Genomic DNA, 27,700 nt, shown 5'->3' with positions numbered 1-27,700 from the left:
TGGGCCTGGCAGGTGGGGCAGGACGGGGCTGTGGAGGGGAGGGGCGGGGAGGAGAGGGGCGGGGCTGGCGCAGTCTCCCACTCCCTTTCAGAGCCAGAGCCGAGCTCAGAGCTGCGGCGGCGGTAGCAGCGCAGTGGCGACAGCAGCGGCAGCAGCGGCAGCAGCGGCACCAGCAGAAGTAGCAGCAGCTCCAGCCGCGTGCCGGGCTTCCTGTACGTCCCTTCGCGTCCGTCCTTTAGTCCGTCTCCCCCCTCACTCCCCAGCCCGCGTGTACGGGGCCGTGCGGCCCCCCCGCCGCCCGCGCCACCCTGAAGTTCCTGGCCGTGCTGCTGGCCGCGGGCATGCTGGCCTTCCTCGGTGCCATCGTGTGCATCATCGCCAGCGTGCACCCGGCGGCCAGCCCGGCCCGGGCGCCCTCCGGGGCGGCAGCCGACAATGACTCGAGCGCCGGAGCCGCGGCGCTGCTGCCCCCCGGGCCGGAGCAGAGCCTGAGCGCGCTGCACGGGCCCGGCGGCTCGGCCGGGCCCCAAGAGCTCCCCCTGCCCGGCGGCGGCGGCGAGCTGCTGGCCAGCGCCCGGCCCCTGCAGCACCCGCTGCTCTTCAGCCGCTTCCTGTGCACGCCGCTGGCCACCGAGTGCCCGACGCCGTCGGACGGGGCGGCGGTGCAGGGCGACGGGCCGGGCGCGGGACAGCAGCAGCAGCAGCGGCAGCGCGAGGAGGAGCTGCTGGCCCTCCAGAGCACGGCGGAGCAGCTGCGGCAGACTGCGCTGCAGCAGAAGGCGCGGATCCGGGCCGACCAGGAAGCCATCCGCGAGCTCACGGGCAAGCTGGGCCGCTGCGAGAGCGGACTGCAGCTGCCCTTCCAGGACACTGGGCCCTCGGGCCGCCAGGACACCATGAGCGACGGCCCCGCCTGGGACTCCCCGGCCGTGGTCCGCGAGCTGGAGGAGGCCGTGCGCGCCCTCAAGGAAAGGATCGAGAAGATCGAGGTGAGCGGCCGCCCCTTCGGGCTTAGGGACCCGGGGAGAATCGCGTGCTTAGAAGCCGCAGACCCGGAGCTCCCTCCCGGAGGCCAGGGACTGCAGGCGCCTTCGCGTCTTTGTATCCCACGCGCCCAGCGCTGAGCCCCACTCGGAGGAGGAGGAGGGGCCTCCTCAGCGCCAGTTGGTTGATGAATTGCTTGAGCTCTCCAAGGTCTGCAGAGCGCTCGCCTCTCCGCAGCCCCGCAGGGTTGCCATGCAAACGCATTTCAGGGGTGCCAGAACTAAGCTCGGGTTGTGGAGTGAAAAGAGGGTTGGAGGGAAAGAATAGGGTTCTAGTCTTCTCACCGCTGTGTGACCTTGGGCAAGTCCCCTCCTCGCTATCTACGCCTCACTTTCCTTCTCTGTAAAATGCAAGGGCCTGGGCGAGATCTCTAAGGTCTGGGCTAGTTCTAAATCCTCATAGCTTCGGGATCCCCCAAGGACTAGAGGGAGGCCTTGGGATGTCCAGGGTCTTCTCCTGCTAACTCCCTTCTCGTGGAAGAGAGCTGGCGCAGGACTGAGTCTGTTAGAAGACCCCAAGGACAGCCTCCATATAGAAATCCCTTTCCTCCATCCTTCCCTGTTTGCCCTCCCTAGTGGGGCCAGAGGGACCAGAGGCTGCCTTGGAGAGCAGACTAAGGTTTAGGGAAAGCTGGCAGAGCCCAAGAGGTCCCCTCTCGGGGCTCCTGCTAGTTCCCCAGAGGGGCAGGGCTGAGAATTTGGTCTTGAATGATCTCAGAGCCAGCCACTACCCTTGCCTCCCCTAGGGAGAAGGAGCTAAGAGCGAGAAATACTGGGCTCTGTGCCCGGGATTTCACAGGGACTGCTGCCTCCAGCCTCCTGCCTCTGGACAATGGACTTCCCTCCCCATTTCCTCTCTCTGTGCGCGCAGAATGGCCTCTCAGGGAAAAGAGAGACGGTTAAAAAAAAAAGATACGGCACAACCTTCACCTGGAGGGGAATGAAAGAGAAAGAACTGCCATTTATGTAGAGAGCATTTAAGGAGTGGTCACAGCAGCCACGGAACATCAGACTATCTCAAATAATAGTCTTATTATCAAGTTACAGATGAAGAGACACACCTACCTTGCCGTGGTGTATCTTGGTAGAGTAGGGAAAATGAACAAAAAAAAAAAACAAACCCTAAAACCTGGGTTTTGCTCTGCCACAATCTGTGTGACCTTAAGTAAGTGATTTGCCTCTCTGGGCCTCAGTTTCCTCATCTATATGAAGTGGGGGTTGGACTTGGTTCCTCCTATTCCAGGCATCTTGCAGGTCTTTGATACCTGATGCAAAGTTGTACAGCCCCTGTCTTTGACTGCCTCCTTCCACTCCTCCCTCACTCCTCCTCTCCCCCAAGCTCCCAGTGTTCTCTGTCCCATCAGGCCTCCTTCTCAGTTGAGTGGGTTCAAAGGTCAGGAATGGGAATTGGAGCCAGAGGATTCAGATCCCAATCCTGACTCTGACACCTTAGGGACATCATGCAAGTCACTTGGGACAAGTCACTGTGGGCCTCAGTTTCCACCTTTTAAAAGCTTAGAATGGATGACCTCTAAGATTGCTTCCAACTCTAAATCTATCTTTCTGTGATTCATTTCATTGAACTTTTAGGAAATCACTAGCCTCACACAAAGAAATCTCTGTGTTATAGAAGAAGTCCCTGCCTTCAGGGTTAAATAGAGGATTTGCAATTTAAGCCTCCTCTAATTCCTTACATTTTTATAGGTAGGCAGGCTGGAGGCTGGGGAATCAAAGCTTCGAAATTTAACAAACATTTATTAAGCTCTTCCTTTGTGCAAGGCACTGAACTTTGAAAGGAGATGATTTATCCCTGTTTTACAGATAACGTTTCTGGCTCAGAAGCAACTAGGTATTACAGTGAGTAAAGCACTGGACCTGGAGTCAGGAAGGCCTGAGTTCAGATCTGATCTCAGATACTTCTCATCTGTGGGATCCTGGGCAAGGCCTTCAATCTCTGCCTGCCAAAGTTTCCTCAATTATAAAATGAAAATAATAATGACACCTAGCTTCTCAGGGTTGCTGGGAGGATCAAATGAGATCGTATTTTCAATGCTTTGCAAACCTTAAATCCCTAGAAAAATGTGAGCTATTATTAAGTGATCTCTATGGGTCCTTCCAGTTTTAAGCACAGAAGGGAATTAAGTCCACTAGACTGATATTTAACAAGCATTTTTTAGATATAGAGTAGGTATGTGCTGCTAGGTGCTAAAGATACCAAGACATAAACACAACCCCTTCCCTCTGGGACCTTACTGTGCCTGACAATAAAAGTGCTAGGTGCTAGAGATACAGTTATAAAAGGGAGACAGTATCTGCCCTCCAGATGCTTATATTTTACTGTGGGGATATCATATGTACACAGATAAGTCAGTACAAAGTAATATGGAGGAGGAGGAGAAAGAGGAAAGGGCGATGGGAAACATGAGAGAGGAGAAGGAGGAGGAGAGGAAAACATTAAAACATTAAAAATAGGTAGTGGAATGAGGAAGGGCCTCATTCAGGAGGTCACCCTGAACTGAACCTTGGGAGGCGGTTAGGACTCTACAAGGTGAGGAAAGAGAATATTCCAGGAACAGCATGGACATGCCAGGGGGACAGATATCTAGAGATGGCCCTTCCTTAGCTCTCTCACTGTAGAGTGAAAAGCTTTGTCACCAGATGGAGCAGGTGGGGACAAGATTCATGGGATTTTCTGTGTTTCTACATATTCAGCAAGTGGCTTTCTACTCCATCAATGTGTAGTACTGGTCCTGCCAAAGTTCCTACATGAGTGGATACCACTGAAAGCTTGGATGCCTCTTTGGAAATTTGAGCTGCACCCAATTTCCAAGTGGAAGGAAAGGGAGACCAAGAATAGGTTTTTTCCTCTCCTTCTCCTCCTCCCCACTTCCCACAGCACATGCAGCATGCAGATGGTACTGGTGGGTTGCTCCTGGCTCTCCTGCCTTCCTGGGCATCCCAAGATAATGGAGCCGGAAAGGGGTTGGCTTCATTCCCAGCCTACACTTGGCAATGCCTCCAGGATTTGGCTTGGAAAGGCCCTCCCAGCAGGACCTGCTACCTATGTCACATCACTTCAGGTAGATGATCATGGTGGACTTTGGCCAACCTTGGGCCTCAATGTTACCTCCTTACAAGAGGACTTGGCTTTTCTCTCCTTCCTTCCCCAGGCCTGATACCTTCTGAAAGTGTGAGGCAGGTTTCTTGTCCTAAGAGGTGAGGGTGAGAGAAGAGACATAGAGAGCTAGTAACTGGCAGAATCAGAAAGTGGGTACATAGAGATAATGCTGGAAACAGGACTCTTGGACTTTGTTTCTGAAGGAAACTCTGGGTGGAGACTTTGGGCCTAAATCTCCCTATGTCATGATGGCCCCCAGGGTCCTAAATCCTCATGAAGCATGGAAGGATCATTGAGCTGAAAGGAACCTTGAAAGGAAATTGAGGCCTAGGGAGGGGAAATTATCCACCCAAGAACACACAGATAGCAAATAGCAGAGACCATATTTCAACCCAGGTCCTCAGGTTCTAAGTCTAGGCTTCTTTCTGACCATTCCAAGCTGCTTCTTGAAATCTGTTTCTCTTCTCTATTGGGAACACAAGCCTTGGAGATAGATCATGAAGCCCAGGATTTGGTGGGATATACTGTGCTCAGGACACCCCTATCTCTGTGTCATGATTCAGATTTTTGCCCGGATAGAGTGTGAAAGGAATAATCCCAGATAGGTTCTAGGTTGGGAATCATGGTGTGGTGAGTAGGGCTTAGAGTCAGGAAGACCTGGCTCTGAATTCTGCCTCAGAATCTCACAAGTTAGGAGAGTAACTTAATGTCGCTGAACCTCAGTTTCCTTATGTGTAAAATGAGGTGATTAGACTCAGTGAAAGAGGCCATGGACCCCTAATCCTAATTCCAGTCCTAAGTCTATGACCCTGGCAGGAGACAACACTTCCTATTTCCAGCTCTGGGTACCTCTATTCACCAGAGCATAGTGTTTAGTTCTGCTCTAAAAAAGAAACTGGGTAAGAGAATTAATGTCATTAACAATACCAACCCCTTCCACCCATTTGCTGCTCACAAATAATTTCTGAAGGCAGGATCATCTAACATGCCCTATCCCTTGAAGCAGGAAAGGCAGATATTGTTATTTCCATTTTACAGATGTGGAAATTGAGACTCAGAGAAAAACGACCTAACTTAGCCAAGCATACATGACTAGTGAGGCACAGAGCTGGTACTAGAATGGAGGTGTCTTGAGCAGGTGACCCAAAGGAGAAGGGACTGACATGGGAGGAGGTGCTTATCCTTTCATGGCCCTTTGGTGATTTTAGTGAGAGCCCTGCTCAGTATCAGAGCGTCTCTGGCGTCCCCTTCTTCTCTGAGGTTTGGACATTCTCTAACTTTTAACCTTGAAGTAGGAAAGCTTTGCTGATATAACAGAAAAGAAAGGATAGTTGTGCAATTCTGGGCAAACCCCTGGCCCCCTTAGGGCTTATTTCTTATCTGTAAAATCAGGGTATTGGGCTGGAGGATCTCTAAAAGCCCTCAAAGCTCTGAGATTCTGTTCTGAGGCTCCTCCCAGCTCTGACATCCCCTGTTCTAAGGCTCTTCCCAGCAGTGATGTTCCACATTTACAGGATCACAGACTTAGAACTTAGAGGTCCAAGAGTCTAGTCCCTTCATTTTAGCAATAGGGAAATTGAGGCTCAGAGAAATGACAAGTTTTAAATAGCAGAGCTAGGTTTTGAATCCATGGCCTGTGATTCCAAACTCAACCCTATACTATGCTCCCTCTGTAGCATCTGAGGGCCCTCCATCCTCTGACTTTCTGTTTTCCTGAAGTTCTGCATTTTTTGACTGTAACAATTCCCTTAACATCTGGCTCTTGACTATAATTATGTTTTGGTCAGTGTGTCTCCTGCAGAGATAACTCTGGAGGACTGGGGCCACAGGATAAATCACAAGGGTATTTCTCTCCCCCAGGCTCTCCCAGAACTCAGGTAAATCTGAAGAGGAGCTGAGCCAATAAGGGGGTTTAGAGGAGTCTTTTCTGAGATCCATTGATTTTACTTTGATTTATTTTTCAAAATTTGCTGCAAAAGGGGAGGAGATTGTTGCCAGGGAAGGAACAGAGCCAGGGACTGGGCTGCACTGATGCTCACTTCATGGAATGGGATGGTGCCATATTCATCTTGAGTGATGATGAGGATGGAAGCAGATGGATTCTGCCCCTTTGTCCCTTCTGAGTAGGGAGTGAGCAACGCAAAGTAGGAAAAGGTGAGAGATCTGGGGTTGAATCCTAGGTTTTTCCATTTGACTCTCTGGGCCTCAGTTTCTTTGTATGTAAAATGAGCTACCTTTGATCTCTAAATCCCAGGAGAGGCAGTGTGGAGGGATCTCTGGACTTTAGAGAACTTAGACTCATCTATCAGCTCTGCTGCTTAGGAGGGTTGTCAAGCTCGTCAAATCATTAACCTCTCTGAACCTGTTTCCTTATTTGTAAAAAAGAAGCTTGGATCAGATATTCCAGCTCTAGGATCTTGTCTGTAATAACAACAACTAACATTTTATGGAGCTTTAAAGTTTGCCAAATGAATTGTGAATATGCATTCTCTTATTTGAGCTCCACAATGATTTTGGGAGAATTTGGTTTAAGGACAGTTACTGTCCTGTTTTACAGATGAGAAAACTGAGGCCCAGGGAGATGAGGTGACTTACTGACCACAATGAACATCCAAGTCCACCACACCATGTTGCCACAGCCTGACCACCCCCCCCAAACACTGTCCATTGGCATGGACCACTAGGGGAACTAGCCAACAGGGGTTTGTCCACTCTCCAGTCCTCTTTTCTTTCTTTTTCTTCCTCTTGCATTATTACCTGTTTTTCCAGTGAGTTTAACCCTGACCTTCCAGAGGTAGCAACTGAAGGAAAAGGGAATAAATTAGTCCTCATCAATTTATGGGAGGGGCTGGATGAGAATTTGGGGAAGCCAATGAGGGAAAATTACTATGAAGGGGAGAAATACCAGGGAAGGTGCTAAGAGACCTGCTTTTCTGCCACTAACTTGTGAGTCCATAAGATCAGTCACTTCTCCCTCCTGAAGTCTCAGTTTCCCCTCATCTGAGATGATGGAGTTGGACTTGCCTTCTAAAATCAGACATTCTGATACCCTCCAGAAAGCCCTGTGTGCACATAAGGGGTGGGGTGTCTGAGGCCTCTTTGCCTCTGTCCCAACAGCTGATGTAGCTGCCTTTCTTATGCATTAGCTGGATTCTGCCCCATCCTCCCTACCACCACTGTTCCATAGCTCTCACCCATCCATTTATCCTGAGCTGGCTAGACCTGGGCTCTGGGAGGCCCCATTCATCTTCTTTTAATTACAGTTCCAAATTGGAATTGGGTGATGAGGCAGGGGAAATCAATCCAGCCCTCTCTGTTCCCCTTTCCTCCCTCCCCCTTCCCAACCTTGATTAGATTGAGGCCAGAAGCCCAGAGCTTCCAACCAGGAAAGGAAAAGGGAGGTAGGTATGGAGGGGGGAAGAGTACGAGATGCTGAGTTTTCTTGTTAACTTGGGGAGTTATCTATGACCTGGGTAATGTTGGACACTAGGAAGTAAACTAACTGGGTTTGGACTAAAAGGACCTGGCTTCAAATCCCAACTTTGTTACTTCCTACTTGTTTGACCTTGGGCAAGTCACTTTATTTTCTAAGGTCTCCCTTTCAGCTCTCAGTCTACGAATCTCTGATCTGAATAGAGTAAATCTCCTTAGAACTCCTGGAAAACGTCCATCTTGATATGAGGAGGCTAGCTTTGTCGCTACCCAAATGGGTTATTTCCCCAATCTGTGTCTTAGTCCTTTCCCCTGCAAAATGAGGGGTTTATACTTCATGATCTCTAAGTTTCCTCCCATCTCTGACATCCTTTGTTCCTAAATCTGGAAGCTTGGTGCTAAAAGAACCCTGGACTGGGACTGGGAAGCCCTGGGTAGGTCTCCTTATCTGTCCAAGAGAATTAAGAAGACTTGTATCCCCTGACTCCCATAGCAGTTAGGAGGGAAGAGCTTGGAAGTTTGAAAGTACTTTAGGAAGCTGCTGCTACTGCTAACTCTCCTCTCCCTTCCTCACTACAGTCCATTCCCAAGGGTTCTGTTTGTCTTTCTTAGAAAAGTCTCTAGCCCCAGGGCTTCTGCCAGGAGAGGTCCAGCCTAGTAAAGAATTACAGGCAGCCATCCAAATGCCTAAAAGCATATGAGAATCAACAATGCCTGAGCTGGAAAGAACGTGGGAGGGTGTCAAACTCAACCTGTATCTGAGCAGGAATCACAGGCCCACAACAAATGGGATGTCCATTTGCCACTCAAGCACTCACTACCTTAAGAGGCAGCCGCTTTTGGTCATTGATCTAGGAAGTTCTGGATCTGCTGCTTAGTGACCATGTGAGGCATTTGGGCCTCAGTTTCTTTATCTGTAAACCAGGAATAAGAACATCTATCCTTTCTTGCCAAAGGTCTTATATGTAAGATCATAAGATCATAGATCCAGAGGTGGAAGAGAGCTTAGAACAGGGGATGTCAGAGTTGAGAGGGAACTTAGAATAGAGAATACCAGGGTTAGAGGAGACCTCAGAATAGGCAATAGCATCTCAGAGGTAGGGATGGGAATAGGAGAGCCATCCTAGAGTATTGAGTATCAGAGCAGAGCAGAGCTCAGGGGGTCAGACTTACAGTAGAACCAGATTAAAATGTAATTGGGAAATGTTTAATAAAATAAATAAAAATACAGTACACACCAAGTTAATTTGAATTTTCTAAATCAATATGCAACCTGCAGGATCTATTTCTATTTGAATCTGGTACCACTGCTCTAGAGCATTGAATGTCAGAACTGGGGGTGGGATGTGGGGGAAGGTCCCCCAGGGGTGACCTTAAATCAGAGACAATGAGAAGAGGGTGGGACCTGCTATAGCTGCATCTGGCATCAGTATTAAAACCATACCAGTTTAAATCTACCTCTTGTCCGTGTCTCCCACTTCCATTTTTAAAAATACATTTCATTGATCCTTTTTTGTTCTTGGATCATTATCATTCCTGGAAATCCAACCTCCCATTTCTCTCTTCCAGATCGAACCTGTCCTTGTAACAAAGAAAAACAGTGAAACAAAAGCACACTGTTATAGTTTGAGCTGGTGGGACAGTGGATAGAGCACCCCACCCTCAAGACTCATGCTCTACTGAGAGCAGGGGCTGTGCTTTCATTAACTGGTCTCCAGGATCATTGCTGGGTAACTCACAGTTTACCTCCCTTTTATTTCATCCCCATTATTGTAGCCAGTGTATGTATATTCTCTTTTTTAGTCCTAATGTTTCCTTGTCTTTGGGGTACCTTCCTGCCTCACAGATGATTCCTTAATCCAATTCTCCTATTTTTACAGATGAGGAAACTGAGGCCCAATGAGGGTAAGTGACTTACCCAAGGTCATATGTAGTGACAGGATTGCCACTCCTAGTTCAGCAGTACTTCAAGGGCTACAAGGATTATTATCCCCATTTTGCAAATGAGTAAACTAAGGCTCAGATCAGTAAATTAGCGTGCCTGTGGTTGCCGGGTAAGACATGTCAAGGTTAGTATTCAGACTCAGATCTTTTCCAAACATTTGATCAGAGAATACTAGATGGAGAACTATGAGGGACCTCTGTGGACATCTAGTAAACCAGGGGCTCTTAGCTTTTGTTGTGTGCTGGACCCTTTGGGCAGTCAGCCTGGGGATGCCTGAGAGCCCTTTCTCAGAATCAAGTTTGTTGCTTACGTACATAATAAAAAGAAAAATTAAATTTCAGTTAGTGGACATCAAGATCTATTTTTTTTCCATTCAAGTTCACAGGTCCCCTGAAGTCTGTCCACAGTCTATGAAATCCATGTAAGGAACCCCTGATAGTCCAACTCTTATTTTAAAAATGGGGAAACTGAGGTCCAAGGTGGCAGAGTTACTTGCCCAAGGTCATGTGGGCAGTAAGTGGCAGATCTGGGATTTGACCCTTTGTCCCCAAGTCTCCTGACTCCCAGCTTGGCCACACATGGGAGCTTCCCAAACTCTGAACTGGGAAGATGTTCGATCTGTACATTGGTCCCTTGCTAGGGGGAAAGAAGGGAGGCTGGAAGGAGTTGGAGGAGTCCAGGAAGAAGCCAAGCAGAACCAGATTTTCCAATCCATTAGTAGGTGCGTGGTGAGAAAGTGTTGTTTTTTTTCTCCTCCCTTCTTCTCCATCCACCCCCTCTCATCTTTTCATAAACTCTGAGTGGGTTCTTCTGGAAGACAGTCAGTTCCTCCACCCTGGTGAGCATCAGACTGGGATGGCAGATGGGGAATTTGGCAGGGGGTGGGGGAGAGGTCCCGTGCCATGTTCCCCTCCAGATGCCAAGATTTTGGATCAGGGGAATGGGATCTGATGAGTTTGCCTTCCCAGGCTGGTTTGGCCAAATGCCACCTGCCTCCAGCAACCCCAACCCCCCATTCCCACCTCCTCCCCAGACAAATCTTCCCAGCCCACCTTGGCAGGTGGTAGGAACAAAATAGCCAACTCCTGAACAGCCAACAGCCCTGCCTTTACTGCTTCTTTGTTTCTCCCCATGAGTGAGAGTGGAGTGACTGATGGAGTGATATGCTAGGGAGAGGAGAGCTGGGTTCTGTGTGTGTCAGAAATGATAGGTTGTCTTTGCAGACCTCTTATGTGAGCATACATTCAGTTAAATCCTTGCAAGAGGAATTGGAATCATGGAATGCCAGAACTGGGAGGTGCCTTAGAACAGGGAATATCAGGGCTGAGAGGGAGCTTAGAACAGGGAATGTCAGAGCTAGGAGGTATCTTGGAACAGGAAATGTCAGATGTCAGAGGGGGTTTAGAACCTAGAGTATAAAAGCTTGGAGGGACCCTAGAACCCTAAAAAGGGAATGTCAGAGCTGAGAAGGAGCTTTTAAGCTGAAATGTCAGAGCCGAAAAAGCTGGTAGCACACAGAAGGTCAGAGTTGGGATGGTACTTAGAACATGGAACATTAGTGCCTGGATAGAGCTTAGAGAAGGAACCTGAGTTAGGAAGGACATTAAAACCTCTCTGTGATAGAGCTGAAAGAGACCTTGGAAACCTCTGGTCCAGTGGAAACCCCTTCACATACCTTTTAGTCTCTGAACAATAAAGGGATCCCAGGGGGTGTGAACACAAGAGACTTAAGCACAATCTTTAGTAGCTCAAACAGCACCAAGACTTTGGAGACATCTCCTTCAAGCCTAACACCACTGTATAGAGCAGGCATTATAGGGATTATTATCTTCATTTTACAGATGGGGGAAATGAGGATCAGTGAGGTAGAGTGGCTTGCCCAGGGTCACACAGTGTCTGAGACAGATTTCAAATTGAGGTCTTCCAGACTCTACATCAGCATGGGAATTAGGAAGCAGCTAAGAAGCTGAGGTTCTGTGGACTGAGCCTGAGTTTTGAGAAGGAGATCCAGGCAGAGGGAGATTTTTTGTAGGGAATTGGCAAGGCTGATCTGGTGCTCAGAAAGGAAGTAAGGATTCTGTAGCCATCAGCTACATGCAGCAAGGTGGGTGAGATTTCCAGATCAATGGATGCTGCAGACGGTCAGGTCCTCAAGAGGGAAATTAACAGACTTCACAAGTCAGACACATTCCCAACAGCAGCTGCTGAACCATCTCTGCACCTTCACTAACCTGAGTGGGTTGTGGGCTTTTCCATTGAGTTGGGGATTTGATTCAGCTTTATAGTGACCAGGCTTCCAGACTGGCTTGGGCAGAGGCCAGCCTTGGTTCAAAGGGGGTGAGGAGTGAGAAGATCTGGTTCAAGCAAAGTTATATCCGAGATGGAACCTAGAACACTTAGAATCTCGGTCTTACAAAAACAGTTGCCTACATTTTTCTGGGGCATAACAGAGGGCATCTGGACTTCAGGAACAGGGTGGTTCTTCTGAGGTCCCTTTCCAGCTCTGAAAGTCATTGATTCTGGGAAAGTCTCAGTTCTTACCTTGAATCTCTCTGTGACCTTGAAAAAGGCACCAGGTCTCACTTCTCCCCTATAAAATCAGGGATGGGAACAATTCTGCAGTTTCTAAGGTTCCTCCCAGATCTAACCAATAGCCACTTCTAAGTTCCCTCCTAGCTCTGATATTCCATGTTCTAAGGCTCCTCCCAGCTCTAAAATGTTGTGATTCTGTGATTTCGAACAAGCTACTTAAACCTTCTTGGGGTCCTCCTCTCAAAACAAGGAGACAACCATCCCTGCACCATCTCCCTTCCTTTGCTGTTATGAAGATCCGATGACATCATGTCTGTGAAAATTCTCTCATCATCACCATCTTCATCTTCATCCTCTTCATCTTCATCATCATCATCATCACCATCTTCATCTTCATCTTCATCATCATCATCATTCCAGCCAATTTCTCATGGGGGCTTGCTAATGCCCTTGTTTCATAGCTGGTCTGCTTTTGCTTTCACTCACCTTGTTGCAAGACCCAAAATGCTTGTCCCTTTCTCTCCATCTTCCTTTGCTGAATTCCTGCCCAGCCTTTAAATCCTCTCCTGCAGGAAGCCTTCCCTGATTGCTCCATTAGAAATGGCTTCTTCACCCTTGGTCCTCTCACCTGGTGTTTGCTTTCTCCAATGCACTTATCCAGTGAAGTTGCTTTATTCCTTCATACCTGTTGGTGTAAAGCAGAAGTGTTAAACAAAAGGGTCCCTTTCAGCTCTGAGTCCTATAATCTCAGAGAGAATGTCAGAAATGGGAGGAACCTCAGGGAAGGAAATAGAATAAGCATTAATTAGCTGCCTACTATGTGCCAAGCACTGTGCTAAACACTTTACAAATAATATTTCATTCAATTCTGGAACAGAGAGTTCTGAGCTGGAAGGTCCTTAGAACCCAGGAGTGATTGATGGAAGGAACCTTAGAGATGATCTGTGACCCAGGGATCTTTTTTTTTTTTAAAACTCTAAAGCGGTCAGTATATATTGTTTAATATTGAGAACTTTCTTCTTTCTTTTTAGATTTTAAAAGTGTTATTTATTTTTAATTTTCAACATTTACTTCCACAAGATTTTGAGATCCAAATTTTCTCCCTTTCTTTCCCTTCCCTCCACCCCAAGATTTCATGCAATTTGATATAGGTTCTACATATACATTTATATACATACATACATATACATTCTTAACCTCTTTCATGTCCTGGACCCCTCTGGCAGTCAGTCTGAGGAAACCTATGGACCTCTTCTCAGAATTGTGTTTTTAAATTATGAAGTAAATCAGATTGCAGAGGAAACAAATTATATCAAAATACAGTTGTCAAAATATTTAAAAAACAAACTTGTAACTTAATGTTATTTAATCTGACAGAGGGTTTCATAACTGCAGTAATTTCAAAGGAGTGGTAACAATAGCATATGTGATGTTCAAAGGTCTCAGTAAGCTACAGTATGACCAGAAAAGATCTGTGGTTTCTCTTGGTGACAAGGTCCCAGACACCACTGGCATTATTTTGGTTTGTTGCCGACATTCATAATTGGAAGAAATGCTGAATTCCAATTAGAGTCCAGTGAAAATAAAGATGTAATTTTTTCCATCTTAGTTCTTGGACCCCCTGAAATCCATCCATGAACCCCAGATTAAAGACCCCTGCTCTAAACAGATGGCCCAGAGTGAGACACACAAAGCCAAAGCAGGCATCAGCCAGATTCTCTCAGACAGGATGCATTTAGTTGATGAATAGGTCCTATGGTCTCAGGGGAAATTACCAGGGACCCAAGGGCTTCTCCCTCAGTTTACCACAGTTAGGAGCATGGTGTGCTCCAGCTAGCCACTTTTTCTCCCTCCACCCCTACGCCAGAGCCTCTCCTGCTTATATTACCAGCATGAGACTAATCATCATGCTAATAATTGACATTTATATAGCACAATTTGTAACAGCCAAGTGTTATATAAATGTAAGCTAATTATTAGTAGTGGTATCATGGGGCGAAATCATGGATGAATGCTATTAATGATGAGTAGACAAAGGTAGGTTTCAATCTGCATTGGTGGAGGTACCCCTCTCATGGAGGACGACAGGCTCATGGAACCCTAGCTGTACAGCTAGAAGGGACCTGAGGGTCATCTAGTCCAAGCCCCCTCATTTTACAGATAAATGCCTCCTCAGGAAAGGTCTAGAGCTGACCATCTAATCCAAGTAACATCTCACAATTGAAAATGACAAGGGAACAAGAGTCCAGGGTAGGACTTGAATCTGGATCCTCTGGCTTCCAAGCAATCACAGATTGCAGGTGTCATTCACTCAGGTAGTGCTTTGAAGCTTTCTCATGGCGTTGAGACAATCCAGAAGGTTCTATGGTCCTAGGCCTAGATGTGGGTTATCCCATACTCCATCTAGCTATATTTAAAGAAGTTCATCACCAGGATGGCAGCAGGAAGATTGATTTTTTTTTTTGTCTTCAACAACTTTTAAAGACTATTTACTGCTAATATCTACTATTGAGACATTGTGGCAAATTGCAAAGTGCCCTGGATTTTGGAGTCAAAGGACCTGACTTCAAATCTCATGTGACCTGCGGCCTCAGTCTCCTCATCTATAAAAGGAGGAGTTTAGACTAGAGGACCCTAAAGGTCCCTTTTAGCTTAGAGATTTTCTGCTTCTGGATATTACTGTCTAAGCATCAGAGACACCCAAACAAAATTCTGTGAGAGCTCTATGCTCTGAGGGAAGAGCTGTAACCAGGGTAGGACAATAGGGACTGCCTCCCCAGGGCACTAGGGAAGTTGACAGCACCTGTGGCAAATTGTCAACATAGAAACATTAGCACTGAGTTAGTCACAATAACTAGCTAAGCCAGAAAGTTACCTGATGGTAGGCTAAGCTAAGCTCCTTTTGGGGCTCTGTTTCCAACCCCTCGTAGAACTATGCCCCTCCTTTCAAATGAGGGTGCATTTCATTAGGTTTTTGTAGCAACAAATAAGGATATTAGGCAGGTCTACTAATCCAATAACAATAAAAAACAAATAAAATAAATTAAGAAAAGACAGGAATCGTATTCTTGGGTATAGGGGAAGAGGAAAGAGAAGACACTTCCCTTCTCCCCATTAAGAGGAGGGATTCCTTTAATCTGACTCTCAAGACTAGCACAAGTGTTAGAGACAAAACATTTATTCCAGGTACCGTGCTAGGTTTTGTGGATATTAATACAAAAATGAAAGCCTCTATCTCAAGGAGCTTATAGCCTGTATCATCTTTTTTTCAATTAACAAGCGTTCATTTTTCCTCCTCCCCTCCTCCCCTCCCATTAGAAAAGAAAAACAAAACCTTTATGTGAAACACGCCTAGTCAAGCACCACGTAGAGAACATCAGGAGATCGGAAGCAGACTTTATTGTCTGTTCTCTGGGACATTGGTTGGACATTGCATTGACCATCAGGCTTTCAGAGCTGTTGATCTTTACAATATTGCTGTTACTAGGGAAATTGTTTTCCTGGTTCTGATCCCTTCCTTCTTCATCATATATGTCTTCCGAGGTTTCTCTGAAAACTTCCCCTTCCTTATTTCTTCCAGCACCATAGCATTCCATCGCATTCATAACTTGTTCTGCCATTGCCCAGTTGAGGAACATATCAGGAGTTTAAATTTTGGACAGGTAAAGCATTTGCTAAGTATTTACTTACTATATGTCAGGCATTGTGCCAAGCACTGGGATATAAAGCATGGTCTCTGCTCTCAAGTTGCTCACAGCTTAGTAGGGGGTAGGAAAAAAGAACAATGCAAAAATATACCTACAAGATATGTGGATGGAAAATCATCTCAGAAGTGAAGGCTCGAAGTGGGGGAATGACAAGAAAGATATTTCAGCATACTATTAAGAGAAACTTTGCAACAGTTCAAACCAGTTCACAATGCAATAGCATTAACTTGTGAAATTAGTGATGTCCCCATTTCTGGAGATGTTCAAGAAATGGCCAGATCAGTCCTTCTGTCAGGGTTACTACAGAGAAGATTTTTGCTTCATACCTGAAGACAGGAATGAAACTAGATGGGTTCTCCTGTCCCTTCCAACTCCAGGATTCTCTAATTCTAAGAATGCATGCCAACAAAGAGCCTTTGAAGCAGATTTGATTCACCCAATCTTTTTAGGAATGTATCTTTTACACAAAGGGGTGTACATCTATACATGTGAGCTGATAGGAATCCGTTTTAAAAATTAATTGTTTTAACATTCATTTTTAAACATTTGAATCCCAAATTCTCTCCCTGTCTTACTTCTTCCCCATCCATTGAGAAGGCCAACAATATTATATCAGTTATACATGTGAAGTCATGCAAAACATATGTCCATATTAGCCATGTTGCAAAAAGAAAAGCAAAGAAAAATATGTTTACTTCAACCTGCCTTCAGAGTTCATCAGTTCTCTCTGGAGGTGAATAGGAAGTTTCGTCATGGAGCCTTTGAAATTAACTTGAATGTGAGTAGCTAAGTCTTCCATAGTTGATCATGTTTACAATATTGTGGTTACTATTTATCACTTTGCATCAGTTCACATACGTCTTTCCAGGTTTTTTTATGCTTGTCATTTCTGATAGCACAATCGTATTCCATCACATTTATGCACCATAACTTCTTCAGCCATTTCCCAATGGATAGGCATCCCCCCCTATTTCCAATATTTAGCCATCACAAAAAGAGCTGCTACAAATCCCCTTATACAAACAGGTCCTTTTCCCTTTCCTTTGATCTCTCTGAGATCCAGACTTGGCAGTGACATTGCTGGGTCAAAGGGGATGCACAGTTTCTAGCTCTTTGGGCATAGCTCCAGATGGTTCAGTAGCAGTCCCATGAAAGGGAGCGATCACCCCTCACAGGTGTATGATGCTTACAGTTTATGTGCTCTCACACAAGGCAGGGCACAGTGTTAAAGGGAGTCTTGGCTCTGGAACCAGAGCAATCAGGTCCAAATCCCACATCTGATCATTCTTTCCTGTATGAGCTCAAGTGAGTTACCCCCACTTTGGGCCTCACTTTCCTCATTTGTAGAATGAGGAGGGTAGATTAGATAGCCTCTGAGGTCTTTCCAGCTGTATATCTATGATTCTCAGTCTCTTCCTCTCTCTATGCCTCAGTTTCCTTCCTTCTCTGTAAAATGAGGGTGGAAAGTTGTAACAGGGGCCCAGGGGCCTCTGAGGTTCCCTGTAGGTCTAGATCCAAGTCCTAAATAATCCATCATCTCACCTCTCTGGGAAGCAGCTTTCTAAACTGTGACACAGCGGGGAGGTTGGCTTCTTCCACATTCAGATCTTGGATTCTACAATTACTCTCCTCCCCTCCCATAATATGCTTGGGAAGGAGGTGGGGGAGGGACTCTTATCACCATTTCACAGATAAGGAGAAACAGGATAATTTGCCCAGATGTCACAGTAAATTATGTCTTAGAAAGATAGTACCCAGGTTTAGTAACCCCTCCTCCCAGACCACTTTGTACTCTGTCTTGCTGCCTCTGGTGAATGAAATGAACTCTCCACCCCCCCACCCCCACCCCTAACTTCATCTACATAGGATTTTGAATTCTTAGCCCTCAAATGCAATGATCTGAGATTTTCTGTCTCGATGGAACTGTGCCTAGAACCCTGTCCTTTGGGGTCTAGTCTTGCCCCTGCCTGAGTGTATTTTGTTTATTTGTTTACTTTTGTGGCTCCCAGTAGAGAGAGCTCTGAACTCTGCCTGGGCAAGAAGACTGAGGAAAATTTCATTCTGTCTACTTCAGTTTCTCCTCCCTCCCATCTGTTCTTGGCATCACAAGGGGCAAGAAGTAATCAGTGTCCTGCCCTCTGTTGTACAGTACCATCCTCCCTCCCACCTTGAGTTCCTGACTTGGGACTGCCTACATGGTCTCAAGGCTGGAGCTGGGACAAGAGGCTCCATCAGGGAGACACCAGCTGGTCAGAATTACTGGAGCAATGTCAGTTCTACCAGCCTGCTGGAAACTAGGAATAAATTGGGGACCAGAAAGTACATTGGACCCATAGGGAGTGGGGGGAGGGAAGGAAGGATGGAAAGACACAGAAAGGATTTCTTAGTCTCTGAGAAGTGTGCTGAATTATTAAGCATCCTCTTAATGATTCTGGCTGATAATGAGCCCTCTATGCCTTCAAAAAGAGGTAGAAATCATGGAGGGAAGGAGAGAGGAGAGAAGGGGAAGAGAAGAGGAAGTGGGGAGAATAAATAAAGGGAGAGAGGGAGAGGAACAGAGGGGGAGGGAGAGAGGAAAGTAAGGGAGGGAGGATGAAAGTAAGAGGATGAGGGAGATAGAAGGACAGGAAGAGAAAGGAAGAGAGAGGGAGAGAGAGAGAGAGAGAGAGAGAGAGAGAGAGAGAGAGAGAGAGAGAGAGAGAGAGAGAGAGAGAGGGAAAGGGGAGGGAGAGGGACAGAAAGCTTTGAAGTAAACTACTGACTACTGAGAAATGGGGGTTAAGAAGGAAGTGAATGCCAGGCACATATAGGTTACTAGTTCTAGTCTGCCATGTTTGGGAGAAGAGGAGAAGAATCTATATGGTACAGTAGAAAGAGTGCCTGGTATCAAATTCCAGCACAGAAATATGCAAGGAAAGAAGGAAGAATGGAGGAAGAGAGAAAGAAAGAAAGAAGGGAGGGAGAGAAGGAATCAAGGAAGGAAGGGAGAAAGCCAGCTCTAGGGTGATTGTCCCTACACTGACTACAGAAGGGGGTAGATCTCCCATCAAGCAGAGGCTCTGTGACTGCCACTGGAGAAGCTGTCTTTCTATTGCCCATAATTCAGCACATAAATGTGAGTTATAAGAACCATAGATCATTAAAGCTGGAAAGGGCCTTCCTAGTCCAAACACTTAGAATCATTGTCCTCATTCTGCCTCCCTCTCCCCCCAGTCTGACAGAAGCTGCTCAGGTAGTAGCTATCCCTGCATTAGGATGAAAGGGTTGCTGATGGAGCTCCTCAAGGGTTAAACAAGTGTTTGGTGGCCCAGGACCTGAATTAGTGCAAAAAGCCTTTGACAAAGGCTCAGGAAACCTGGCCTCTGGGCTGGGTTTTGCCATCTTTGACAAATCACTCTGCTTTCCAGACCTCAGTTTGCTTATCTGTAAAATGGTTAAAATCTTCCCTAAGCCATCCACCTCACAGGAATACTTAGAGAACTCAAGTGTCAGTGAAAGGGATTTGGAAAAGTTAGAAAGAAAAAGATACTAGAGAAGAGGGTGAGGGCTATGGGCATGGAATACTGTGTGTAAACTCTCATACCCCATTGATATACTGGTGAGTTCTGAAAAATTACTTTTTTCCTTCTTTCTTTTTTTTATTTTTTTATATAATGGACAGTTAAAGAATATAGTCAGAAATAATAATGATGTAAAATCAAAAGATGTCAATAAAGTGTTTTAAAAAGACGCTGAAGTAATGCGACAGATGATATATATGTATCATAATATAACCATTTTAAATATATATATATATATATCAATAATACCTACCTCGCAGAGCTGTTGTGAGGATAAAATAACGTTAATAAGAGCCAGAATTTCTATAGTGTTGAAAGGATTTTACAAATATCTCGTTAGATCCTCTCAACAACTCTGGGGAGGGAGGGGCTGTTATTCCCATTTGGCCAATAAGGAAACAACCAGCCAGAGTTTAGGTGACTTGTTCAAGGTCTCACAGCATGTAAATGTCCAAGGTAAGACCCAGCTCAGGACTTTATGACTGAAGGGATGAGGCTCTAGATATCGTACCACTGGTCGAAGGTAAAATGTTTTGCAAATTTGTCAAAAGAGAGCGATGATGATGATGATGAAGAAGGTAATGATGTCAGAACAGAGGTTGTTAAGTGGGCTCTCAATGACTTTCCCTCCTGTCTCTTTCTCCTCCCATACAGCAGGAGCTACCAGTCCATGGGAACGTTTCCACCACTACAGCCCGGCCCCTCCCAGCTCAGGACCCTCTCCACACCCAGATGGAGACCCTGGAGGCTCAGCTGCTGTCCAAGGTCATGGCCCTGGAGAAGGAGCGTTCTTCTCTGAGTAACAGCAATCACAAGCAGCAGCAGGCAGTAGAGAAGGAGCTGAGTGCTTTGCAGGACCGGGTGGCAGAGCTGGAACATGGTGAGACTTGGAGGGAAACTACCAAGGATGGATATTGGGGGCAGGGAGCAGCAAGCACTGGCTAGGTCCCAGGCTGCTTGGGTAGCCATGGACTGGTGTGGGGATGTCTGATGTCAGGAGCAAAGTAGAGATGGCAAGGGGGAAGGGAGGCTTCACAAAGATGGATTGATGTTCTAGGTGCTGGTGGGCAGGAAAGGGAATGATTCAGTCTAGCAAAAAGACAGAGGGATGGAGTATGAACCACAGCTTCGTCACTTATCCTCCCTGGGCCTCAGTTTTCCCAACTTTAAAATGGAGTTGTCTAGGCAGACATGTAGCAAGTGGCCAGTCTTGCCAAGGGGATGTCTGGTGTTGAATGGTCAGTCTGTTAGTCAATAAGCATTTATGAAGTGCCTACTGTGTTACAGGCTCTGTGCTAAGCACTGGTGATACAAAGAATGGTAAAAATCAATCCTCAAGGAGTTGGAAGAGACCTAGAGGACCATCTCCAAACCCCTTATTTTACAGATGAGGAAACTGAGGCCTAGGGAGGGGAAGGGGCAGAGGGAGGATTTGAACCAGGTCCAATTGACCACAGAGTCAGGGCTTTTTCTTGTGTTTTAAATAGATTGCTTTGGCAATTATGTGAAGAGAGGAGATTCAGGATGATGGATATAGCCTAGTATACTTAGAAAGCTAATGCAATACTCCAGGTGATAAAGGCATGATCTATAATAATGGTGACATGAGTGGAGAGAAGAGACATGGAAGAGATGTTGTGGAGATAAAATGGAGATTTGGCAACTGGTGAGATAGAGAATGAGTAGGAGAGAAGTCAGAGATGATTCCAAGGATTCAAACCTGAGTGACCTCAAGAATAGCAGTAACCTCAACAGAGCTAGGGCAGGTAGGAAGATGGGGAAAAAGGATTTTGGGGAAAGAGGATAAATTTATTGAGTAATGGAAAAGCTGGGGAGAAGGGATAATGAAACGTGCCTCCTCCCATACCCACAGCAGAGAGGTAGTGGACTACTGGGACAGGATAAAGTATACAGTGTCAGGAGGTTGGGTCTCTGTTTTTGCTCAGTTGGGGCTGGGGGTCAAAAAGAAGGGCATGATGGGTAAATGGCAATGACATAAATGCATAAAGTATTAGTAATATACATTTGTTTTTCAAATGAAGATGATGAGTTTACTTTTGGGATATGTTGAGTTTGAGGTGCTGTCCAGGTGGAACTGTCCAACAGTCGGGTGAGATTTCAGATTTATAGCTCAGGGAAGAAGTCAGGACTGGAGCTATAGTGTGGGAGACATCCTCATAGAGGTGATCCTTGAAGTCATGAAATTAGATGAGATTGCCTAAGGAGAGGAAAGAGAAAAAGCTAGTGTCTTGGGAGATAGATAGCCACACTTACTGATGGGAGAAAGAAGCAGCATTGAAGATGACTGATGAAGAAGAAAACCAAGAGAGACCAGAAGGCAAGGAAAGAGAGATAAATTAGCCAGGAGGAGATGCTGGCCAAGTGATGAATGCTGCCAAAATATTGACGAGAAAGAGGACTGGGTAAAGGTCATTGGGAGGCAACAGGCTACTGAGGAGAGAGCTCTGAAGTCAAAGACCCGGGTTCAAATTCTGTCTCTGATGTTTACTAGTTGTATGACCTTAAGCAAGCCATTTCCCAGGGCTTCAGTTAATTCATCTGCAAAATTGGGGGTGGGAGGTGGGTAAGACTAGGTGATGAGCAGAATCACTTACAGTTCTAAATCCTAGGATCTTCTGGTCAGGAGCTCATGGAAAGAGTAGTTTCAATCAAGAAGGTGGAGGTGGGGAAGGGGAACTTTGAGGGCATTTGAATTTGGAATCAGGAAGGTCAAAGTTCAAAACCCACCTTAGATGCTAGCTATGTGATTGAGCAAGTTGCTAAACTCCATGGACCTCAGTTTCCTCATTTGTAAAGGGGGTTGGGCTAGATGGCCTCTGAGGCTTTTTACAGCTTGAAATCTATGATCTTCTCTGGGTTTCAGTTTCCTCATTGGTAAAGGAAGGAGTTGGGCTGAATGGCTGGCCAGCTCCAGAACTAGGAACCTGAGAGGAGGCCCAGGACCAAGGAAAGGGTTTTGTCTTGTTTTTTTTTCCTAGAGGGGAATGAGGCAGGGCAAGGACTGAGGAGACCTCTGAGTATCTGTAGGAAGGAAGCAAACAGCCCTTGCTGAGGGAGAGACTTTAAATGGTACTGGGGAAGGTGGTTGCTATTTGGAGTCTCGTCCTGGAGGAGTAGAAAGGAAATGGATCTGGGACACGTTAGAAGGGCTAGTCTTGTCAAGGTTCTTCCACCTCTTTCCCAGATGCTGAAGGAAAGGAGAAGATAGAAGACAAACAGGTTTTGGTATCTGTAGGAGGAGAGATAATGACAGATGGTCTGGAGCTTCTCAGTAAAGTAGGAAGCAGGACCATCCACTGAGAAAGGACTTTAAGAAGGATATTTGGAGCAGTTGCTATGGGGAATGTGCAAGTGAGTCAACAAGAGAGCATAAAACACAATTAATAACAGTGTAACATTAAAGAAACAGACCAGTAAAAGGGTTGACATGTAGCAGTGAGGACCCACTTGAGGTTGGCCGACATGAACTCATAGTGAACACAGCCAGCACAGTTTTCATGATTTTCTCCAGTTGGAAGGAGAATGATAATATCCAGATGTCTGGGGTTAAATAGAGTTGGGGGAGCTAACAAGACAGTGGAAAGTTAATCAATCAATCCATAATTAAATCCTTATTATGTGCCATGCACTGTGCTTGGGAATGCAGAGACAAAAGTGAAAGCCTGGCCTCAAGGAGCTTATGTTTATAGAACCAATTCACTTAATATATGTAATATATAAACATATAACATATACATTGGATAATATGGAAATATGTTTTGTATGACTTCATGTGTAGGATCAGTATCAAATTGTTGCCCCTCTCAAGATGGGGAGAAAATTTGGAACTCAAAACTTGTAAAAATGAATGTTAAAATTATTTACATGTAAATGGGAAATATTTAACAGAATATATAAAACATATTAAGATAACATATAATGTACAGTGTTTTGCAAACTTTAAAACATTAAGCAAATTCTAGATATTATTATTATTAGCTCACTAAGTACCTCTAGAAACATTCTAGTTTTACATAGGTAACTAGAATCCTATAATCCTAGATCATCTAGGATTTTGACTAGATAAAACTGGTTGTGGAAGGTGTTGTGAAAGGAGATTCTAGTTTAGCTCTTGGTCTTATCTAGAGATAACTCTGAGGTCCCATCCAGCTTGGAGCTCCTAGGAGTCTGTGATTGTTTGACCAAATAGAGTCTTAGAATCATGGCATCCTCAATTTATGGACAAACTCCTTGTATCCAATCGCTTGGAGGATGGTCAGGATGAGTCTGCCTCTGTCACTTCCCCTGTGACCCACCATCTCCTCCTCCTGATTTCTCTTTGCTTCTTGTGCCCTCCCCTTTGGTTCTCAGGGGCATCAGCCTACAGCCCCCCAGATGCCTTCAAGATCAACATCCCGGTGAAGAATAATTACATGTATGCCCGTGTGCGCAGGACCCTGCCAGAGCTATACGCCTTTACCATCTGCATGTGGCTGAAGTCCAAGTCTGGGGGGATGGGGATAGGCACGCCCTTCTCCTACTCAGTGCCTGGCCAGTCCAATGAGATGGTACTGATGGAGGCAGGGCATGATCCCATGGAGATGCTCATCAATGACAAGGTGAGGAGCTGGGGAGTGGAATGGAGTTCAGTCAGCATTTATCAAAAGTCAACTGTATATTAGGCACTGGAGATGCAAAAAAAGTGAAATAAGCCCTGCTTCCAAGGAGATTTCATTCTATAAGGAAGATATACACACAAATCAGTAAGCACAACATCTATACAAAGGAAAATCATAGTCATTTGGTGGTGAGAGAATTAGCATCCGAGGGGACCAAAGGAAGCAGAGTGGAGACGATGGTATTTGGGGGGAGACTTGAATGATGCCAGGGTTTCCGAGAGGCAGTCATGAGAAAGGAGTGCATTCTAGGCTTGGAAGACAGCCTATGAGAAAAGAAACGTAGCTAGAGATTGAGGAAGGAAGAGGGGCTGGAAGGGTTGGGGCTGAAGGAAAAGAGCACTCAGTAGAGGAGGTCCTCCGAAAAGGATTAGGTGTGGAGAAGGCTGAGGAAGGAGGGGACCAGGAGCCAAGGAGGAAAGGAGTTGGAGAGGAGAAGGACCCAGATGAGCTCAGGTAAGTTTATCACTCCAGAGGACATAAGTGATTTCCTTACAACTGTCCCATAAGGCAGGTAGTGGCATCCCTAGCATGCAGATGAGAAAACCAAGGCTCAAGCTATCTTTATCTGGGTCACAAAATTAACTAGTTTTAGAGCCAGGATTCAAAGCCAGATCTCTCCTGACTTTTAAGTCCAGAGTTCTATTCACCATGATAGGTACCTAAGGGAGACAGGAAAGGAAAGGACCAGAGAAGAAAGGGGTTTGGGGGGAAAGAGACCAAGAGAAGAGAGAGGAAGGGTCCTCTTCTCTGCCATTCACCTCCAGCCAACTACCTGGACATCTCCTATTCCACTGCCTCTCTCTTTTCTCTGCCAGATCTGATACCCATTTTTAGAGCAGACCCCTGCTCTCCTCTTGTTCCCAGGGAAGCATGTGGGGGAGGTGACTAACAGAAGCCTCCAGTTTCTTCAAGAGTTGTCATCTCCTTTGCCCCAAGGAAGGCAGGATTATTTCCTCTCCAGCAGGGCAGTCTGGCTGTGTGTGGTGGGGGAAGGGGGGGGTGGGCAGGATAGTGTTGGGAAGGATGGAGGAAGGATGTTTTATATTCATGCTGAACAGGGAGTCCTCAGTGGTTAAGAAGAGTGGGGGAAGAGGAGCAAAAAGCCAGCTACTCACACTGTCTCTCCTTACTGAAGTCTCCTGGTACCCCATGGAGTCTGGCTGGTTAGCTTCAGACATTGGAGTACATCTGCTCTCCCGGGGGAGGGGCGGTATCAGGGCTAGGGCAGGGGATGGATTTATGCTAATTAACTGGGCTGATCTCTGACCCGGGGCTTTCAACCAACCACCCACGTTTCCTTAATGCTACACAGCTTCCAAAGCACTTTCCCCTAGAACTTTCCCCCCAGAGTCCTTCCAAGCCAACCTCCTCATTTTATAGACGTGGAAACTTGAACCTGGAGAGGGAAAGGGACTTGCCCAGGGTCACATAGGACCAGGATCTGAACCCATGTTCTCAGAATCAAAATCTGTGACTCTTTCCACAGTACTTAGGATGGATGCAGTACAAGTTCTCTATTTACTGCCTGGGGTAAATCATCAGTGGAACGAAACTTTATACTAAGAGTTTCCCATAGCAATAGAACCCCACCAAGGGGCAGCTAGGTGGTGCAGTGGATAGAGCACTGGTGCAGGAATCAGGAGGACCTGAGTTCAAATCTCACCTCAGACATTTGACACTCACTAGCTGTGTGACCTTGGGCAAGTCACTTAACTCCAATTGCCTCATCCTGGGTCATCTCCAGTCATCTTGATGAATATCTGGTCACTGTATTCAGATGGCCCTGGGGGAGAAGTGAGGCTGGTGACCTGCACAGCCCTCTCTCACTCAAAACAAAGTCAAGTGCAAGTCATGTCATCATTTCTCTGATGGCATGGTCTTCTTCAGCAAGGAAGGACGAACAAATAGAATCCACCCCACCCCCACCCCCCGACCATGCCTGGTCCCTCACAAGTAAGTACTCAGTAGATGTTTCTTGAAATCAGTTCCTGATATGATGAAAAACTTCCTAAGAAATAGAACTGCCCTAAATAGACATGAGCTGCCTGTACAGGTGGTGAGTTCCCCATCACTGGAGGCTAGATGACCACCCATCAGGGATGTCATAGAGAGGACTAGTTCTGATGTGAGGAGGAATAGATGTCCTCCAACGTCCTCATTAGCTCTGAGGTTTTCAATGAAGTGCTGAAGTCAATTGGTCAACACCTGAGTATCAGCCATGGGCAGGAGCCTCTGTTAATGGAGGGATCTTTTGTGTCCATTCCCAGGTAGCCCAGCTACCACTGAATCTGAAGGATGGGCATTGGCACCACATCTGCATCTCATGGACCACGAGGGATGGCCTGTGGTCAGCTTACCAGGATGGCCAGCTACGTGGCTCCAGTGACAACCTGGCTTCTTGGCATCCCATTAAGCCTCATGGGGTCATCATCCTGGGGCAGGAACAGGTGAGGAGAACTTAGGTCCTTGGAAATGCAGAGGGAAGGAAGGAGGGAAGGAAGGAAATAAGGGAGGGAAGGGAGGGGGAAAGGGATAAAGGAAGGAAAGAGAGTCAGGGGAGAAGGGAGAGGGAGGAAGGAAGAAGGGGAAGGAGGAAGGAAGAAAGGAAGGGAGGGAGGGAGGGAAAAAAGAAAGAGGGAGGAAGGGGGGAAGAAAGTGGGGAAGGAGAGGAGGGAAAGGGAGGAAAGAAGGAGAGGCCTTTTTGGAGAAAGGAGCAGCAGGGACTAAGCCTTGGAAACCTCTGTGTTATTAAAATAATAAATAATGGCGGTGATGATTCTTCCAAGCTTAGTTGCCCTTCTAAGGTTTTCCAAGTACTCTGACTTATTTATTAGATGATGTACACACCATTTTTGTGGAGCCACATGAAGATGTCAGAGCTAGGAGGGTTCTTAGAACATGCAGTGTCTGAACTGAGAGCAGTCTTAGAACAAGGAGTGTCAGGGCTGGGAGGGGTTCAGAACAGGGAATGTTAGATCGGGGAAAAGCCCTTAGGATGTCTAAAGTCGGAGCTGAAAGAGGCCCTGGACGTTATAGTCTAACAGCCTCATTTTACAGATGAGAAAAGTAAGACACACGTGGGGAGGGGGTCATTTCCCTATGTTCATACAATGGGTTAGTAACAGAGCTGACACCAGAACCCAGGTCTTTCAGTTTCTGACTTTGGGCCCTTCCCACAAAGCCCTGCTGCTCACTCCAGAAAAGCTGGCACCAAGGACAGTGCTGTATTAACTGAATTTGTATCTGTCTCTCTCCTCCCTCACCCTGCTTCTCCCTTCCTTTCTTCATTTCCCCCTTCGTCCTCTGACCAGGACACACTGGGCGGCCGGTTTGATGCCACCCAGGCTTTTGTGGGCGAGATCGCCCAGTTCAACCTGTGGGACCACATCCTGACTCCAGCCCAGATCCTGGGCATTGCCAACTGCACCTCCCCCCTGTTGGGCAACATTATCCCCTGGGATGACAAGCTGGTAGAGGCTTTTGGGGGTGCGGCCAAGATGCCCTTTGACTCCTGCAAGAGCAAGGCCAAGGCTAAGGCCAAGGCATGAGGCTTGGAGGAGGGCCAGCAGCCCCAGCCTCCCCCTCCTCCTTCCTAGGCCATTCCCCAGAGGAGCACAAGGTGGGCAGTATCTCTTCCCTTCACCCCACCCCCACCCCTCCAACCCTTCCCTGCTAGACTCTAGA

General features: G+C 46.5%; 1 protein-coding gene across 1 annotated transcript; it reads left to right on the top strand.

Moving 5' to 3' along the window:
* The first annotated feature begins 106 nt into the window (after positions 1-106).
* NPTXR (neuronal pentraxin receptor) lies at positions 107-27,700 on the top strand. Its single transcript, XM_072656172.1, has 5 exons — positions 107-989; positions 19,992-20,217; positions 23,709-23,956; positions 26,284-26,463; positions 27,328-27,700. The coding sequence occupies exons 1-5, from the start codon at positions 342-344 to the stop codon at positions 27,562-27,564; spliced, it is 1,539 nt and encodes a 512-aa protein (XP_072512273.1). The 5' UTR covers positions 107-341; the 3' UTR covers positions 27,565-27,700.

This window comes from Notamacropus eugenii, chromosome 3 (assembly GCF_028372415.1).
Source record: "Notamacropus eugenii isolate mMacEug1 chromosome 3, mMacEug1.pri_v2, whole genome shotgun sequence".
NCBI classification, from domain to species: Eukaryota; Metazoa; Chordata; class Mammalia; order Diprotodontia; family Macropodidae; genus Notamacropus; species Notamacropus eugenii.
This window is presented reverse-complemented; position numbering and strand designations above follow the sequence as displayed.